Source organism: Pelobates fuscus, chromosome 4 (assembly GCF_036172605.1).
Source record: "Pelobates fuscus isolate aPelFus1 chromosome 4, aPelFus1.pri, whole genome shotgun sequence".
Taxonomy (NCBI): Eukaryota; Metazoa; Chordata; class Amphibia; order Anura; family Pelobatidae; genus Pelobates; species Pelobates fuscus.
In genome coordinates this window covers 96,101,246-96,120,987 of record NC_086320.1, presented here as the reverse complement: position 1 = coordinate 96,120,987, position 19,742 = coordinate 96,101,246, and the positions used below count along the sequence as shown (strand labels likewise).

General features: G+C 37.2%; 1 protein-coding gene across 2 annotated transcripts in view; it reads right to left on the bottom strand.

The window, feature by feature from the left end:
* ALKAL1 (ALK and LTK ligand 1) overlaps window positions 1–19,038 on the bottom strand; it is a 104,346-nt gene extending 85,308 nt beyond the window's left edge. Inside the window, exons 1-2 of one of the 2 annotated variants that reach the window (XM_063450435.1) lie at window positions 18,995–19,038; window positions 18,379–18,665 (exon numbers count right to left, since the gene is read on the bottom strand). In XM_063450435.1, the coding sequence (XP_063306505.1) occupies window positions 18,379–18,646 (268 nt within the window). In that variant the 5' untranslated portion in view covers window positions 18,647–18,665; window positions 18,995–19,038. Of the gene's footprint in view, window positions 1–18,378; window positions 18,764–18,994 lie in introns of those variants that run through there. The other variant, XM_063450433.1, reaches the window with a different exon arrangement.
* Window positions 19,039–19,742: the final 704 nt, after the last annotated feature.

Below are 19,742 nucleotides of genomic sequence, written 5' to 3'. Positions count from 1 at the left end.
GTTTGTTGGACTGAAACGTTGACCTTTTTTTTTTTTAACATGAAATAATAAAGATTAGATTTTTTAAACTCCGTGAGTGCTGCTACCTCGTTGGATATTTTATATATATATATATATAAAATACTTGATAATCCCCCGCACTCACGCTTAGTTATGTATCCAATTCGCCGGGTGCCTGGCATGAACTCCAATGGAAATATTGCTGCAAAAAACTGCCGCTCACCGGTCTTGTAAAAATCCAAAATTTTATTGAAAAAGAATTAAAAGAGAGACCAACGTTTCAGTCCCAGCTCGGGACTTTCCTCAGGGTAACAGAACAAACATTGTTCTGTTACCCTGAGGAAAGTCCCGAGCTGGGACTGAAACGTTGGTCTCTCTTTTAATTCTTTTTCAATAAAATTTTGGATTTTTACAAGACCGGTGAGCGGCAGTTTTTTGCAGCAATATATATATATATATATATATATATATATATATATATATATATATATATATATATAGAGAGAGAGAGAGAGAGAGAGAGAGAGAGAGAGAGAGAGAGAGAGAGAGAGAGAGATATTAAAATACACTTTTAATAATGATTTATGTATGTGTATATAAAAGTACTTAGATCATAAATATATATATGATCCAAGTACTTTTTTTTTACCTTTTTAAATTTTTATTTAACTTTTAAAACTTTTTTTGCAGGCAATAGGGGGACTGCCTGAGAGCCCTGCAGGCACTGCACAAGCCGGCTATTCTGGCCATGTGATCGCGAGGACCCCGGGACGGCTGGATTGGGCAGTTAGAAATTCAGTGAGGAGTTGTTGTTTTTTTTCCCCTTTTTGATCTCACCACACTTTTTAATTACATTAAAAACTTTCAGTATATAGACAAGAAAATGCAAACCCTCCTAAACCTTACACGCTAATGTCTGTTCAACTTGGTGTTACAAAGGCTTAGCTAAATTACATCTGGTCTTTAACATGTCATTTTCCATTAGGCAATAAAGTGTACAGACTGTTTTCCCAAATACTTTACAAACATGATGAATGGGTGGCTACAATGAACTGAGCACATGGGCTCAGTAAAAGTAATTTAGTCCCTATGTAGAAGGGGACTGCCTGAAGGAGAGTTTACAACAAGAACATTGGCAATAAATTTAAATGCTATACTATCAAAGAATACTGTTTAATAATAGCTTATTCATTAAACAGTTATGACTCACAAGATATAGACTCAAACAGTCATCATAGAAAAAAAAACTAACATCGACAGAACTATTGTTGCAACACAGCTTTTATCATGTAAAGTTTGTAATTCAGTTGCCAGCTCATTGCATTCATTGTTTGGTGTGTATCTCTGTTAAGCAGCTGTGTAACAACTGTGTTGAACAACGGCTAACTTTTCCTACATCTGAAAGCTTCATCTGGCTGTGGGGAAATGTTTGGCAAAGTCTCAATTTGGTACCTTTGTCCTACCCTCCTGGTATCTTACTCATTTTCTTGTGTACAGAGTCTATTACAGTACATGTATATTACAGTACATGTCTACCCACATGAGAGTGCTTCTGTGGTGTCCTCCACAACTGACTGAGTCCATGTTGTTTGCTGAAACATTGCTGTTATCAACTTGTGGCACTTAAATAAACTTACATATGAGAACATTTTTTTTTGCTTGTACTGACCTGTGGGTATCTGGGCTTTTCTTGCACCCTCTGTGGTAGTTGCTGTCCAGAATTTAAATTAGCTGCACAACAGTCATGATTGGCCAGCTAGCAAGCCTATGTGTCCCCAAAGTATGCATTAATTATGGTAGATACCCAGTTGCATCATTAGTGATTCAACATGCATTGTTTTTACACACCTGTTCTTGATCATGTTCCTATATCCTGGTTTTGCCGCTCACAATGTTGAAATCAGTGTTGAGATGGAAGATGGGGATTGTTAATTGAGGGCTGAGATTGCCCTTGCATTAATTCTTGGGATAATATTAAGCCTGATCCCCAAAATACATTTTACCAAAACATATTCATGTCTAACTCCACCTTATTCAATAGCAAAACTTAGCAAATCTCTCTCAGGATATAATTTATTTTAAATAGATTTTTAAGTGTTTTTTGGTGGGATCTTATACAATAGTCCCCAATAGGGCATTATTTTCAACTTGAAAAAAAAAAAGGGTTGGGCAAAGATTCATGGAAACTAGTGGAAGCTCAGATTGTTTAAAGAATTGAGAGGCACAAACATGCAAATGTCCTTTAATGAGATAGTTAAATTGGAAGACACTCCAAAATTAGGCACTTTGGGTATTCAATAAAAGTAATTTGGCAGTATATTATGAAATTTTGTTTTCCAAATATACTCAGCTTATTAATAAGAATCATTCAGTGTCTGTGTACAAAAATAGCCATAAACTGGCTGTATGCAATACAAATATTTTGGCAACATGGCTATGGTTTAGTAAAAGAAACTTAATATATTTAAAGGGTTACTCCAGCTATTAAAGTCCTTCAGGATTTTTTCTTCTTATACTTGTCATCTTTAGTCTAACCCGTCCCTTGTTATTTTCCCAAGTAACCTGAAAAAATAACATAAAACATACCTGGAATCAAGGTTCAGGCCAGGTTTTCTCAGATAGTTTCCATGTCTTCTTCCTGGCCGCAGTCCTATCAAATGCTTTTCATAAAGAAGCATTGATGGACCATAGACGCATGCAAAGCACGCACCTTAAATGCACTGATAATAAATCAGGGTGCACTTGCTAGATAGTGTAGGGGGGGGCAAAGAAAAGGGGGCAAAGTGGTGGACACACTAAGGAAAAGATGGGTAGAGAGGAAGGGATTTATTTAAAGGCTGTCATTAGTGAGGGATGGAGGGATGGAACAAATTAGAATTGAGCCACTACTCCTATAAGCTTCTACTTGCAAGCACACTCACAGTAAACTAATTACATCTGTCACAAGCAGTGATGTATCTATCATGAGGCAAACAAGGCATTTGCCTTGGGCGGCACTATGCAGGGGACGGCAAAAAAAAAGCCACCCCCAAACGCCCAGGCAGATTCCTTGTTTGCCTCGTTTCCTGAGGGGCTCAAGAGCTGGCCACTTTTAAAGCCCCTCCACGAGACGGGTGGCGGGCAGCGAGTGAGTATGCTCACCTTAGCTCAACTTGCTCAGATCCTTTGCGCGCCACTTAATGAAGCCAGGAGCCGGAATATGACATCACTCTGGAACCCGGCATCACTAAGCGGAGCGCGAGGGAGCTGAGCAGGAAAATCAGAGCTCACTCGCCGCCTACTCAGCATGTCCACCCCCTGCTTGCCCGCCCAGCAGTCCCACTGGACCGCAGGTAAGAAATCCACTCCAGCTCTCCCAGAGAGGCAGGGTGGATTTAAATTAAAATTTTAAAAAATTATAATAATTTGTGAGTGTTGGTGGAAATGTGTGTGTGTGTGTCTGTGAGTGAATGTGTGTGTGTCTTTAAGTGTCTGTATCTGTGAGTGAATATGTGTCGGTTAGTGAGTGCGTGCACGTGTCGGTCAGTGAGTGCGTGCACGTGTCGGTCAGTGAGTGCGTGCACGTGTCGGTCAGTGAGTGCGTGCACGTGTTGGTCAGTGAGTGCGTGCACGTGTCGGTCAGTGAGTGTGTGCACCTGTCAGTGCGTGTGCCTGTCAGTGCGTGTGCCTGTCAGTGCGTGTGCCTGTCAGTGCGTGCGTCTGTCAGTGCGTGTGCGTCTGTCAGTGCGTGCGTCTGTCAGTGCGTGCGTCTGTCAGTGCGTGCGTCTGTCAGAGTGTGCGTCTGTCAGAGAGTCTGTCAGTGAGTGTGAGTCTGTCAGTGTCCCCCCGAGTAATAGTGTGTGTCTGTCTATCAGTGTGTCAAATCACTCATTGTTTGTCAGTGTATATGAGAGTGTGTCTGTCAATGAGTGTATGCATCGATCAGTGAGTGTGTGCGTCTGTCAGTGAGCGAGCGTCTTTCAGTCAAAATGCGGCCTTGACAGGAAGGGGTGGGGAAAATTTAAAACAGGGGGGGTGCCCAATCACCGTCCTGCCTAAGGCAGCACAAAACCTAAATAACACCACTGGTCACAAGCACCCAGTTCATGCTGACAATGGATGTATTTTTTACACAGGAGTAGCATTAGGCAGTAATAGCCCCTAGCTATGCTAATTTGTTCATGGCATATTGGGAAGAACTTCAAGTTTTTTTATCATTTGGAAAGGGACAGAAAGATCGCTTGTAGATTTGTTTAACTAATTTGAACCAAAATGACTGGGATATAAAATTGACATATGATATCAGTTCTCAAATGGTTAACTTTTTAGATTTATGTATTTTTATCGAAAATAATCGGATAAAAAACAAAAAACTTTTTTTTAAAAAGAAAATGATGTTAATAGTTTTATAGAGCTTAAAATTGCCATTTTAAACCTTGGTTAGCCAATATACCCAAGGGTCAGTTCCTGAGGGTAAGATGGGATTGCACGGAAATTGAACAGTACCAATGCCAGGCCAAGATTTTAATAGAACAGTTTGTAGAAAAAGGTTATAACCGTGATTCTTTACAAATGATATGTGACCAAATTGAAAAAGAACCAAGGGAAAATATTTTAAAATATAAAGAAAAACAACTTAAAGGAAAAGACGAGATACCTTTAATTTTTAATTATAGTTCTGACAGCAATCAATTATGCAAAATAATACAGAACAGTTGGCATATTTTAGAACAGGATCATGGCATTAGAAACATTTTAGGGGAGAGGCCAAAAATTATTTTTAGAGGGGCCAAGAGTTTTAAACAAGTTTTGACTAATAGTGTTTTGGATAAAACTACTCAAGATGTATCTATGTTTGAGAGGGAGAATTTTTTCCATTATTGCAGGTCCTGCAAAGGATGTGCTTTGAGAGATACAAAGAGCAGAAAAGCTACTGAATTTACCTCTTTTAGAACACAAAAATCTATTAAGATTAAATCATTTTTAACATGTAATTCAAAAAACATTATATATCTGTTTTATCTATTTTAATTCCTTTTAATTCAGGAAATTTTTACACTTGATGAATTTTAAAATTTTTATATTTTGTCCGTTTTTATAAAGTATATAAATGTTTTTTTTATTTTACCAATACATTTCTTTTTCCTCCCTTACACATGTTTTGTGTAAGCAAATAACCTCTTCCTTAGTATATGGCATTGTAATATAAGGGACTAATGATTTTATAAAGAATGGGCATTTGCCCCATCAAACAGACTTCACAAAGATGGCGCATGAATGCCGGGAAATAGTTGTCGGACGCAACATGATGACGAAAGCGGAACGAGAGACGGCAAATTATCGGAGATGCCGCCAAAAGCTTTCATTTATAAACGAACGCAGAGAGACACAAGATCACCACTTCTGAAGAAGGCATTGAGCCGAAACACGTTGAGTGGCAAGTTATATGGACTAAGCCTGTATTTTTATTTATTTGTTTTATTTATGTTAAAATAAAGAGTGTTTTTACCCTGTTCCTGCATCCTGGATTCTTGGGGAAGGAAACCTGTATTGATATGAACAAGTTCTAATCTGACTACACAGGAGTCCAGTATACTAAGGATCTATCTCTGCTTTACACCTTCAGTCTGAGTCAGCTTTTTAAGTGACTCAGAACAATGTGAGTTGGACCAACTATATATGTTTATATAAGCTATATTACTCTATGGTTTTTTATTTCTATTTTTAGGATGTGCCTATATTGGTAATATTTATATTTTATTTATTGAGTGCTCTCACCACTGTTTGAGTTTCAATGTATTTCACTATATGTGTGTGTTGAGTGATCCACACAGGTGATAGTAGCACCAACCTCTTTACAATTCCAAGTTTTGTTATTTATATTTAAGTATAGAAAACAAGTTACTTGTGCCGGGGTTGCAACTAGACCCTGAGACAAAAGTGCAGATTTCTATGTATAGGGAGTGTTTCAGCCTGAAGTGCAACGCATAGAGATTGCTTGCTCCATAACCACTTTCAAAAACAGAAGAGGTTATGGAGGTTGGAGTAACCCTTTAATATTATTAAAGAGTTGTTCACTGGACATCCTATAAATGAGAGTGGGATCTAGGGAATTCTCCCCATTCCTTTATACAATGGTCTGCAGTGTGAATGGTAATAAAAGAGTCTCATTATCCAAATGATTACTAAATATTAAACTAAACTATGGCATCCATGATATTAGTAAATGGAAGGGCAGTTTCCCTGAATCCCATTTGTTACTACAGTCCAAGGGAAACCTGCTATTTTCTTAATTAGATTTATTTTAATTATTTTTTTTGATTGTTTATTTGATTGTTTGTTTATATTTCCTTAGAATTTTGTGTATATTTTAGATGTATTTGAGCCAATTGATACTCTCTTAGAGGGCCTCCAATTCAAGGTTAATTGTGGTTAAGGCAGTTGACGACATTTATAAAATATATTCAAATATTTGTCCCCAAAGTGAGGTGCTTTGTTGTGACATTTTTCCTAGGAATTTGCACTATAAATTCACAACCTAGTGAAAACCAAATGTGATTAAAATTGTAACAAACTGTTTTTTTGCCTTCTTTTGGATCAACAGCAAAAACAAATGTGAGGAAGGCTGAACTTGATGGACGCAAGTCTCTTTTCAGCTATGTAACTATGTAACTATGTAACTATGTAACTATGTAACTATGTAACATTTGTAAAATCCATGACAGTAGTTGCAAATGTATGTCTTTGGAACAATAATAAACAATCATTCACAAAACCTCAATGAATTCGCTTAAATGCAATGTGGAATAATATGTGCTCTTTTTGTTTATGAATGTTTGTACACACTGCTTTTATTCTTAAAAAGAAAAAAAACCATTATGCATACTATTTGTATAAAATATAAATCAAACTGGTCAAAATTATCTGTGTTCGAAAAAAGAACAAGTGCTATAATATGCTGCCAAAGGACAGAACTACATCTTCCATTTCTAATGCATGTACAAATGTATAAACAATATGTTGTGTCCTTGGCGCAAACAAACTGTGCTAGTGATGCACACAACCCAATGTGTAAAAGTATATTAAAATACCTGTTAGTAGTAGAGAAGAATATACATCTAAATAAAAATAAAAGTAAAAATATTAACAATGTAGAAACAATACAAGGGGAGATATAAGAAAAGGAAAAAAGGAGAAAAACAGAAATAACTTATAGTGTAGTATTTAATGTAAATAAATATATGACATGGTAAAACTGACACTCACAGGATAAAATGGCGCAAAGAAAATTTGTGCAATATAAGCATTGCCCCCCGGAATGGTGTGATAGTGGAGTCTTAGTAGATTTTATATAAGTCCCACCTCCGTACGAAGTATGGCCCATGCAGTTTCAAAGGGTTCAGTGGGAGAGAGATACCTTCACTTCAATAAGTCCAGGAGTCCTTGTGTGCAATGTCAGTGAAAGCTCGACGCATTTCGTCCAGATAACAGACTTTATAAAATAGCTCTCAAGAGTTATCTGGACGAAATGCGTTGATCTTTCACTGACATGGCACACAAGGACTCCCGGACTTATTCAAGTGAAGATATCTCTCTCCCACTAAAGCCTTTGAAACTGCATGGACCATACTTCGTACGGAGGTTGGATTTATAGAATCTATTGAGATTCCACTACCACACCATACCGGGGGGCAATGCTTATATTGCACAAATTTTCTTTGCGCCATTTTATCCTGTGAGTGTCAGTTTTACAATATGTCATATTTATTTACATTAAATACTACACTATATTCTGTTTTTCACCTTTTTTCAAATCTCTCGTTTCTAAATTGTGAGTATTTTAACTTATTTTTTTAGATTTATTTTCTTCTCTACTAATAACAGGTATTTAAATATACTTTTACACATTGGGTTGTGTGTGCGCATCACTAGCACGGTTTGTTTGCGCCAAGGACACAACATATTGTTTATAAAATTATTTTGTTTCTCTATGTTATTCTGCAAAATATATGTAAACCTATAATTTTTCTAATCAGAGTAAAGATGATGCAATAAATACTTAACAGAGTTATAAGTAATAAATAAAAATAACATAGTAATAATAATAACAATAATAATAATGTATTGCCTTATGCCAATAATGAGCATAAAAATGTTAATGTATTCTATTATAAAATAGAAAATCTAATAAATCTGTCAAAAAATGATGGAAAGTTTTGTGGCAACAAATATATAAAGCATTTTGGAAATTTTTGATTGAACAGCTCCTGAGTCTGGAATTGTAGGATCATTCCAGGACATTAGCAGAAAAAAATGTATAGACTTTGGTGTAAAAGACAGAAGTAATATGCTATGCATTCAATTCTGATTTTAAAGTATTGTAAAAAATAAAACTAAACAACTATGTTTTTTCATAAAAAAAAAAAGCATGATGCATTCGTGTTTCTTCATGCATTAAAAATAAGTGAAAAAAATGTCACTAAATTTGGTTTTGAAGATGTATTAACCACATTAGATGTGTACTGAAATACTTAAATACTTTTTTCCCTTTTTTAAAAACCACAATAGAGCCACAAGTGTTTGTGGCTTTTACCATAATTCCAAACTTCCCCAAAGCTGCAAGGCATGACTCATATTTTTTTTGTTCAAAACACGGTCAGAATGCTACAAATAGTTTACTAAAATGTCTTTCTTGAACTCAATTTATGACAATTTATGCCACTCACGAATACGTTAGTTAAACTGTTGTAGAAATATTACAAATATAACAATTATTCTTCTAGAAGCATAAAATATGACAGGATCTAAGAGTGTAAATACTCAGATATCCTACCCATCTCCCCTAAAATGTGGTAATTTGATAGTAAATGTATTTACAATCTTTAATAAGCAATTTATAATGACCCTATATTATTTACCATCACTGCAAATCTTGTCCATGCTACCAGCATTACTCAGTAAAAGTACTTTTCTAAAGGTTGCCTACACATTTTGAGTTAGAATTTCTCAATTTAATATGAGTTTTCTATTTTTGAACTTGAATTAGGGTCCATAAATATAAGAACAATAATACACAACCTAACAGAATACAAGTAAACTCTGATCATACTATGGTATTAGGATGTCTATAACATGTCTCTGCTCACTTTAAGCAATTAATAGATGGACTATGCTGCACTGAAATAATTTATTAATATAACTAATATTTTGTTAGTTGTTTTTAATCACTATATTTTATTGCAAGAATTTTCATTGACATTTTCATTGGGCATGGAAATCAAAAAGCGGTGGACAAGTAATCCTAACATCCATGAATATATCCACATGTTATTCAGGATGCTCAAATAGAAATCTGTTTTACAGAGGGCTGGTTATATTTTTAGTTCTATGTTGTCTAAAGTCCATAGACTTACAATACTGCACTATTGGTCTCCTATTTTCTCTTTTGCATATGCTGTTGATGTGTGATACCACTCCGTATACATCTTATTCAACATTTTTAAAATCTCAAAAGGACATTTTTATCTTTAACTTTGTACTTTTTTTGATTACTTACTACAATATTGTATTTATTTTGGCGCTATCTGTATCCTTTGTTTTGTTTGTTCAATGTATCAATTAAGGTTTCTGAGGGTTACCTTCCTATTCAGGTGTGCAACCCCCTTGTGATCAGTTGTTTTAGCGCTGTTCCACCCTTGCTTTTTGTGTTCTATACTAGAAAAAACGTTGATAATATTGTAACAACAATGGAGAATTGGAAATGTGACCAAAATAATTATTTTGGTAGCAATAAGATGGGTGTGTACAGGGTACACAAGCTCAGTGATGCCTCAACCAACTCAATACATCCGAGAACTTGGAAAGTACGGGCCCAGGTTTACTACTAATTGATGAGGAATATGATAGGGTAGAGTACCGCTTTAGCTAAGGGGACCACATTTTGTCATATGACTGCCAATTGTTCGTACATGCAATTTGTATTTATCCTGTCTATCAATTCTTCCTTTCCTGGGCATGTTATGCTCTTCCAATTATGAGCAGTAAGATGTCTAGCAGCTAGCAAGATGTGGATCGTCAGGGCCTTTCCATTGAAGGGTATGCCTTCTTCAAAGGAGAGCCATAGAACATCCTCAAGAGAGGAAGTTAACTATAGGGACACATGCTAGCAATAGGGTTGTACACTGCAAACCACAGTGATTTTATATTAGGTCATCATGACCAAACGTGGGAGAAATTACCTATATCTTAATGGCATCTCCACATATACCCCACGCTGGACATGATTGTCTGTTTCCAGGAGATTAACTCCTATTTTATTTGTTGTTAGAGGGGAAACTTACATTTTTATATACTGTGCATATATTTAGTGAGTTTTACCCCTAAGTAGGTTAGATAATCTCTCCACCAGTCAAAAGAAAATTTCTGAACTAAAGTCTGTCGAACATCTTCCATGATGCCTTTTGGCATTGTTTGCGTTTTTCAACATGACATGGTTTTAGGGAAATGGAATTATTGTTATTTCTCAGTAGACATGGGGTAGAGTTCATTTTATATTAACCGGTATTAAAAAAAAAAATATTATAAACATGCTCTTAGCAGTTAATGTTTCCCCAGTTTCAATGTAGTAGTAACATTTTAATACTTTGTTACGCATCTGATCCACCATAATTTCACAATTTCTTTTTAAGTGTCTACATACATATATTTTTTTAAAGGCCAAACATGATGTTCGTTTGAGACTCTAAATAAGTAAATCAGCAATAAACTCTTAAAAGATAAGAAGAGTGCATTTAGATTCTGCTTAAAATAGTTCCTGCATTATGAGGGCAACTTGAACATTTTTTTAAAATAGTCAGATTTTTGTTGATCATTCTCATATTTCCAGGATTGTCTTCTAATATTGTTTTACGAGTCAAATTTCAACTAGTACAAGGAGACCTTGCAATCCCTTTTTGGTATAACTTCAAATCTGCTACACAAAGTATATATTTATGAAAAGTAGACACCCAAAATATTTACATAGAAGCATTTTAACACTTTCCATGAAACCACTGAATAACCAATCACTTTCAAACTTCTAGTTTTACATACAGTATTTGTGTGTGTGTGTGTACCTTTCACATGCATAAACACTCTGAGTTTCATTGTGAATATTGGAATCCTGATGTGGATTAGTGAAGCGGGGGATGTCAGTGGGTGGGGGGTTGGAACTTTAAAGCCTTAAATTACAAGACCTACCCAGAATTCAGACTTGCAATTGTGAAAGATTGATCAACTAGTTCTATGTACCCCCAACAGCTTGTAAGCCCTGTCAGGGCATTCTATTTGCAAAAGAAGACAACGTGGGATATTTCTAATTTTATTTTGTTCATCACCATTTTCTGATTTTTAGTAATTGTTTTCCACACAAATATTTGACACACATAACAGGTCTGGGGTGTAAAACTGTAGATTGTTATTAATTTATCCCTTGAGTAGATCAGTAAACCAAAGTGTACTTGTAGCCAAGTGTGCATATGATCAACTTACTGACATGTAGAGCTCACCTTCGGTGGGGGATGATTAAAGGTCCATGAGTAATAGTGTTACCTCTTCTCACAATGCCACATGGAATGTTTTAAACATTTTCATGAGGCCATTTAGTCTAAGATTTCTGCCAAAATTTGCTGTAAATCTTTTTATCCTAGACTAATGTAAGTATTTAGAAAATTGGGCAGACTAGATAGGACAAACGGTTCTTATCTGCCGTCACATTCTATGTTCCATTTTGTAGTGCAATTTTCATAAATTCAATACATCTGCCCTTTGAATTTCATTAAACTGTAGTTTCTACCTACTTTAAATCCCCAATCTGCATTTAGATAAATCCCCAAGTACAAGAATACCTCCCATAGTCTCAAGTGACATCTGGTGTGACATCATATATTAAGGCAACCAAAATAAATGTTACCTACCCTTGCATAAGCGAGCATTCACAGAGCTCTGTGACACAGATTATATTACCGCCAGTGATTACTGCTGAATATTAACAATCTACTGAACAGTGACTCATTTCACTCTCCAGCTATGTAGCTAGTCAGGCCACCTAGTTAGTATAGATACAGCAATCTTCAGTCAACTATCCAAAAGGGCCAGTCCAATCCTGAAAAGATCACAGATTACGTGCCCACACACAAACAGTGCTGGGCTAGCAAAGCCCTTCATAATTAATTCCTGCTGCCTCATCAATTTAGGATTTTTCCAGTAGATATATATCATCATCATACTTCCAATTGCTTTTTATAGCAGAAGAATGGTGCTGTGAGGATACAGCCCACAATCCCTACTGGGATGCTAGAGGCCCACGGTACTAATGCCCACAGAAAACGTCTGCTACCCTCATATGTATACATTTCCCAATAATTTAGCAAATGCATATTGTAAACATATTAGAGATAATTTTGATATGCCTCCATCACCATACTGATTAGCACTAAACATAAACACAGTGTCAGGCATAATGGCATATACTTTAGCATACATTAACATTAACTTCCCAATCTTAACATTCTTTCTAAAGTTTTGAAAAACACTAAATATGTGTACTGTACTCAATAAATACCACCCTGAACAAAACAAATGAAAATTTAATTCTGGCAATAAGTATAATTCTTAAACTAATTATAATCTAATTCTAAATTTAACCCTGAGTTCAAAGCCTAATACTAACCATAGCCCGAATTCTAATCGCAACGCTAATCCAAATTTTAAGCCTTAACTTATTACTAGTTAAGCCTCACATGATTCATAACCCTAGCCTTAAACCTTGTCCTAGTCACACACCCTAGTCACAATCAGGGCCGGCCTTAGGGGTGTGCAAGCTGTGCGGCCGCACAGGGCGCCATGGAGCAGGGGGCGCCGTGGATTTAAAAAAAAAAAATTTTTATTTTTTTTTAAATTTGCAGCGGGGGCGGAGCTTACCGTGCGGCGGGGGCGGAGCTAAAAGCGCCGGAAAACTGCTGCAGGGAAAGCAGGAAGGAGTCCCTGCTTCCCCACCAGTCACCAGGAGCTGCACTGCCTCCACAATGAACTCCACAGGTAACTGTGGGATTGTCAGGTGAGTGTGACTCTCTGCCTGTGTGTATTACTGTCTGTGTGTGTATGACTGTCTGCCTCTGTGTGTCTGTGTGTATGACTGTCTGCCTCTGTGTGTGTCTGTGTGTATTACTGTCTGCCTCTGTGTGTGTCTGTGTGTATTACTGTCTGTGTCTGTGTGTATGACTGACTGTCTGCCTGTGTGTGTCTGTGTGTGTGAGACTGTCTGCCTGTGTGTGTCTGTGTGTATTACTGTCTGCCTCTGTGTGTGTGTCTGTGTGTATGACTGTCTGCCTCTGTGTGTATGACTGCCTGCCTCTGTGTGTATGACTGTCTACCTCTGTGTGTGTGATTGTGTGTATGACTGCCTCTGTGTGTATGGCTGTCTGCCTCTGTGTGTCTGTGTGTATGGCTGTCTGCCTCTGTGTGTCTGTGTGTATGGCTGTCTGCCTGTGTGTGTCTGTGTGTATGACTGTCTGCGTGTTTGTCTGTGTGTATGACTGTCTGCGTGTGTGTGTGTGTATGACTGCGTGTGTCTGTGTGTATTACTGTCTGCCTCTGTGTGTGTCTGTGTGTATTACTGTCTGTGTCTGTGTGTATGACTGACTGTCTGCCTGTGTGTGTCTGTGTGTGTGTGTGTGTGTGTGTGTGTGAGACTGTCTGCCTTTGTGTGTCTGTGTGTGTGTGTATGACTGTCTGCCTGTGTGTGTGTGTGTGTGGATGTCTTCCTGTGTGTGTGTATGGCCGTCTGACTGTGTGTGTGTGTGTGTGTGTGTGTGTGTGTGTCACATACAACCAATACACGCATATCACACACTGTTAATACACCCATTACAAATATCACACATAGCATACATATCACACACAGTCATCACACCTACTATCACATACACAGACAACACAAACATTACAGCATACATGGGTGACGGGGGGGGAGGAGATGGGCGCTGTGAAGATTTTTCGCACAGGGCGTCAAAATGCCTAAGGCCGGCCCTGGTCACAATCCTAATCTTACACTTGATACTAGCCATATGTGATTGCTCGAGAACAAATTAAAACACTGTGAACTTGTTTGGGCCCTCTTCACCTTCTGTTCCCATATGTCAAACATGTTTTGTTAGATTTGCTTTTTATAAGTGAGAAATAAAAAGCGCTGGAGACAATAAAAATCCTTGCCAAAAAAAAAAAGGAATGCACACCTGGATGTACCTTGATCTATGGTGAGGCACGTGCACACTGTCTCTGCATGAATACTAATATATATATATATATATATATATATATATATATATATAATAAATGTAATGGATATCAGGTATGACATACACTAATGCATTTTGTGCCAGCACGCCATCAGAGACCATCTGAAGAAACACATCTGTGGTGGTCCTTTAACTCCCCTCTCTTTGTCCTAGCCATATGTCCTTTTCATTGGACTGAAGGTAATTTATCCTGATCTTTGAATTAAGGCATCTTCCTCATGGAGAATATCCTGCAATTCAGCTTTTTTGTTTTATGCTTGCCTTGTTTACATATTGTACATCCCTGCAGAATATGTAGGTGCCATATAAATAACTGTAATTTCTCCTACAGATATTGCAGTGCTGGACCAGTGGTTATTCTTGGACTGCCTTACTCGTGAGCCTTCCAGCATTAGCTATGTACTCACCAATTCATTTGCAAATGTGGTACTGAGGTTGCCTCAAGCCTTGTAGCATTGACTACAACTGCCCACACCAGCTGGATGCCTGAGATAGCTTCAGAGCACATATTGTTGGATTGCCTCACCACAGATGTAAAGTGTTGAGAATGAGATGCTGCACATTCTCATCACTTTACATTATATTGTGGATTGTGGTATCTTGTGTGAACTGAGCATCTGAGTGGAAAGTGAGTGGCTAAAGTGTGGCAGAACCTGCATGTTGTGTTTCTTACTGCTTTCTGCTTGATCACAGAGCCATCCATCATAAACTAAATACGCACTAGGAATGGCAGCATGACACCAATGCTGTGACATGGTGTTACAAAGCATGGCCTCTACATGGGGAATGGGACTATTGCTGCAAAATCCTCACTAATAATGCATCTCTTCTTGGTGAGATCAGTGGAACTCTCAATTGTAGGAGCATTTTAACTCTATTAATGCTACTGTGTATGTCAGCATCACTGAAATGTAAAAATGCTCAAGAAATGCAGTAAATCACTGAGTCGCTTCAGCAAGATTTGATTTGATGAATGCCAATTTCCTCACAGAAAGTGAGAACACATTTAATACCGTGATTTTGTAAGAATTACATTGGTGCATTTACACAGCAAGGTTGGGAAATAAATGTATTTATGCACAAAGCATGACACTTGGGGCTTAGAGGAGTTATGAAAATGATATCTAATGCCCACCAGCACAATATCTAGAGTTAGAGATCAGGATTCATTTGGTTTTAGAGTGTCTTGGAACCCCCTCAGGATTTATTAAGCAGCAGGTCAGCAGATTAGAATACTACCAATGACTTTCAGCACAAATTATAACTGAATAGTACAGGAAAAATTTTAAAAATGAGAATTTTCTCTCTTTTTAACGGATGATCGTAGGGTATTCAAACTGAAATTTAAATTTTCTACGTGAGTCCTGAATCAGTTTCAGAAATTGTATACAAAATATGACTATTTCTAGACTTGTAATAGCAAGTTGTCTCATACTCAACTGTAACTGTCCTGGGTAGCGTTACTGGGATGTAAGAGATTATGGTGTGATAGATGTGTCTTTAATGAATAGCTCACTTGGAGATTGTTCTCCTCTCCCTGTAGTGGTTATGCTGCCAATAGTGTCCTGGCACCCTCCATTGTAAGTAGTCCATCCTTGGTTTCACTTCTTATGTGTAGTTTATCAGGTGCCCCTCCCTGCCTCCACTACTAATGCCAAAGTATCACTAGTTCCACAGCACGCACTTTCAGCTCTTCTGACGAAAGTCCTACAATGGAAGTAGTGGTGGTGGGCCCCACAGACACCATATAAGAAGTTAAACTAGTCAAAAATGGTTTAAACTACTTACAATGTTGGGAGGCAAAAGGGGGGTGCACTCTAGGCACCCTACCCATGACAGTGACCTGAAGCGGTTGTGGTGTTTGGAGTGTTTCTTTAATGCAGTGTGTAATTTGTGGATGACAATGTTGCCTTCTACTGTGTAAGTAGAATATACATGCAGTAGAACACTGATTAGCCTATTGAATGGCCTTTCACGTGCAGTGAAGGAGATGTTACAATGAAGAGGACATAATGTCATGCAGTGGAGTTTTTTTTGTATGGCTGTACACACTCTTTTCTACTCTCCTGCCCACAACTACCTGACAAGGCTGTGTCCAGCTGAGCACATGATCACAATGTGCACACTTTCTCTACTCTAAACAGACAGCTATATTAATGACCAATTAAAAGGAAACTTTTACTCTTTATCAGATATAATTTGAAAATCACCCAGTACTTAAAAGCAATTTATAAGGCTGATTTCAGTTTGTATAAATAAGAACCGTTTCATTTTTTTTAAATTAATATCTGTCACTATACAACATTCTCATGTTTGCATATTTTAGAACATGCTATAACATGTGCAATGTTCTATTTTTATTTCCCCTTAAAGATGTAACTGTTCAACAACTTTTCAACAAAATAACATTTGAAGATATTTTTCACAGTAGAGAAAAATCTCCCAACTTTCTTCAGTATATTTCCAAACAACATCTAGATGTCTTCGAAACATGCAATATTTGATTTTGTTTCAATTTAGCTATCATGACATTACAGCAATTAGCAAATATACATTTATACAAAGGCAAGAGTTTGTATTGAATAAATATAATATGTAAACATCAAACCAAATGCCTTTATAATGCTAAAAAATATTATACTTGTAATAAACTTAGAATTCATAAAGGTTGTAGGAATGTCTAAAATAGATACACAAACATATTTCAGAACATGTTCCTCTATCTAGCTCTTGGGTATAATCTAGGGTTTTTTTTTATAGATTTTTTTTGTTTGTTTGTTTGTTTGTTTGTTTGTGTTACTTACCAGCTGAAATTAATAATAAAAAAAATCAACTAGTAAAATAGAAGTCTGTGATGAATCAGGGGGGCTACAATAATTGATTTGTCCTGCATAGCCCTTGTAATATGCATTTGACAAGTGAGGCAGAAGCTCTCACAGCCTCATTGATTTTTCATAACAAATTAAATTGTGGGGTCAGAGAAGACAACCAATTAGGCTAAGGGGCAATCTGGTAGAATAGCATTATACAGATATAGATAGATAAAGAGACAGAGACAGACAGAGAGAGAGAGAGAAAAAAAAATAACACAACTTCTATTTTCTGTGAGTCACTGATCATCTGAGGTTAGTAACTAAAGTCTGGAGCATGTATGATCTGCATACCTCTTCTCTATTATAGACATTGCTTCTGGGATTTAAAGAATGACAAAAAACAAAGTTAATAGCAGCATCATGTCTGCTAAGAGAACGTACTTCGGTTTGGTTTTATTTCCCTTACCACTGTGACTTTTGAAGTGGGTTTACTTCTAAGTCTGGATGTCTAAGCCAGTGGCAAAGTATTCATCACATGTTACAATAACCTAAAAATGTGTTAGCACTTCAAAGAATGTATCTCTCACGTGTTACAATATTGCTTTTTTTTTTTTTTTACTCCATGACTTTGTCATGTGATTTTCATGAAACTACAAATTTTAAAGTGTTAACTTTTTTTTTTTTTAGTAATTTAGGCAAAAAACTAAACAAAAAAAACTCGTTTAACCTTCAGCTTTGGCACATAAAGAGTTTAGACTACCAGAGCTAGAGAAACGGATTGGAGAAAAATGGAAAAGAATATAAAATGTGTCTAACAGCGTGAAGACAGTCAGCCCAGGCAAAGCAAGCAGACCATGATCCCGGGATGAAATCTACTCATCTCCACTAAACCGATTACAAACTCTGTGTAACGATCAGCAGGGAGCATGTAGTGCTTCATCAAGGGGGATAAAACAGAGTCTTGTGGCTTAGATTGAAGGTATGTCCCTGCTCACTGCACAAACTTCCAACACTGATGGAATTCGAAGTTTAAACAAATTACTGCACAGCTTATTCACTAAACTCCCAAACTGTCGAAAATTCTAAATTCGAATGGAATAATATAGTCTAAAAGAGCTGTTTGGGAAAAAGTCATCATCTGTGGTCTGAGTTTGTAGGTTCAGTTTTGAAATTCTGATCTGAATTCGCCTCAATTCGGAGTTAAATCAATAAAAAGTATACAAGATATAAAAATATAGCTCCTGCCTTACCTATAGGTCTCCTGCTGCTGGATCTTGCAGGTGAGTTCGTTCTCTCCCTGGAGGATGATAGTCTGTGTAGATCAGCACTCTCGCTGTACCGTCTGGACAGGACTTTCCCGCTTTCTCTGCTATTGCTACTGTCCTCATTGACCTTCACTATGAGGTCTAGGAGAGTTCGCCTCTCATTCGGTTGCACTTGCCTTGTCCCCTGCACCGAGGACGTGACTAGTAGAAAGGAGATGGCCAGTAGAGCGTGCCATTTCCTTGCCCTCTGCATATCTCCCTCTGCGGTCCTCCTGGGGAAGAGAGAGGGAGGAAGAGAAACGTTATACATGCTATCTTCTGTCCCTTCTCATCCTCGGGGTTCTCATGGTGGTCTTGGCCAAACACAGGAGTCTTTAGTGTTCTCTCTCTCTCTCTCTCTCTAGTAAAAAACTTTGAAGAGCCAGTCACTCAGAATTTAATAAAATCAATTATAAAAAAAATATATAAAAAATAATGATAATAAAAACGTTAGCTTGTTTTTTATAATCAGAACAAAAAAAATGACAAAAAATAAATAGGTTAAAAAAAACTGCTCAGATACTCGATACTCAGCAGCCAATGAGGTGAGGAATCTGCTTACTTCAAATTAAAAAGTAACCATCAATGGAATCCACAGTCCTTCCTCATCTATCTCTCTCTCTCTCTCTCCAGCTGTTATAATCCACCCAAGCAGCAAACACTCCTATCAGGGAAGGTTTATTCGCAGCTTCTAATAGCCTGGACAATAATATATCCTCCCTAATCGACTGCCCCAGTATCTCTCCTCCCTCAGGGTCGACTCTCATTCCATATCTTGCAGATCCCTTCAGGGTACATTTATAGCCACGGATTAGAAAAAGGTATTAACAACAAGGCAGCGGAGATAATACTATCCTGGCTTTGTTTGGGATTTACTTAGCTTCATTCTCTGGCATTATTGACGGTTTTAAGAAGACAATTTAAAAAAAAAAAAGCAAGTTGAAAAGCTCAGAATTAAGCGCCCGGCACACAAGGGGTCAGCATTCTACTGGTGCTTAACCCGTGAAGTGCCGGAGGCCCCTTACACGGGTTAAAGGAATACAGTCAAACTTTTTTTTGTCTAGAAAAGAGGGGGATAATTACTCACTAACCATATCATATCGGGATAGGACCGAATAGTGTGATTGATAAGGTAATTAACAAGCCACATTTCCTCTACTGAAGTAAAATAATGCTGTTTTACATTTTATTTCAGTAAAATGTTTTTGGGATACAAACAGTGCTCTAAAACACATATTGTGTAGTTAATTTAGGGTGTATAATCTTAATATATATTTATATAGCTAGAGACAGGCAGACAGACAGATTCA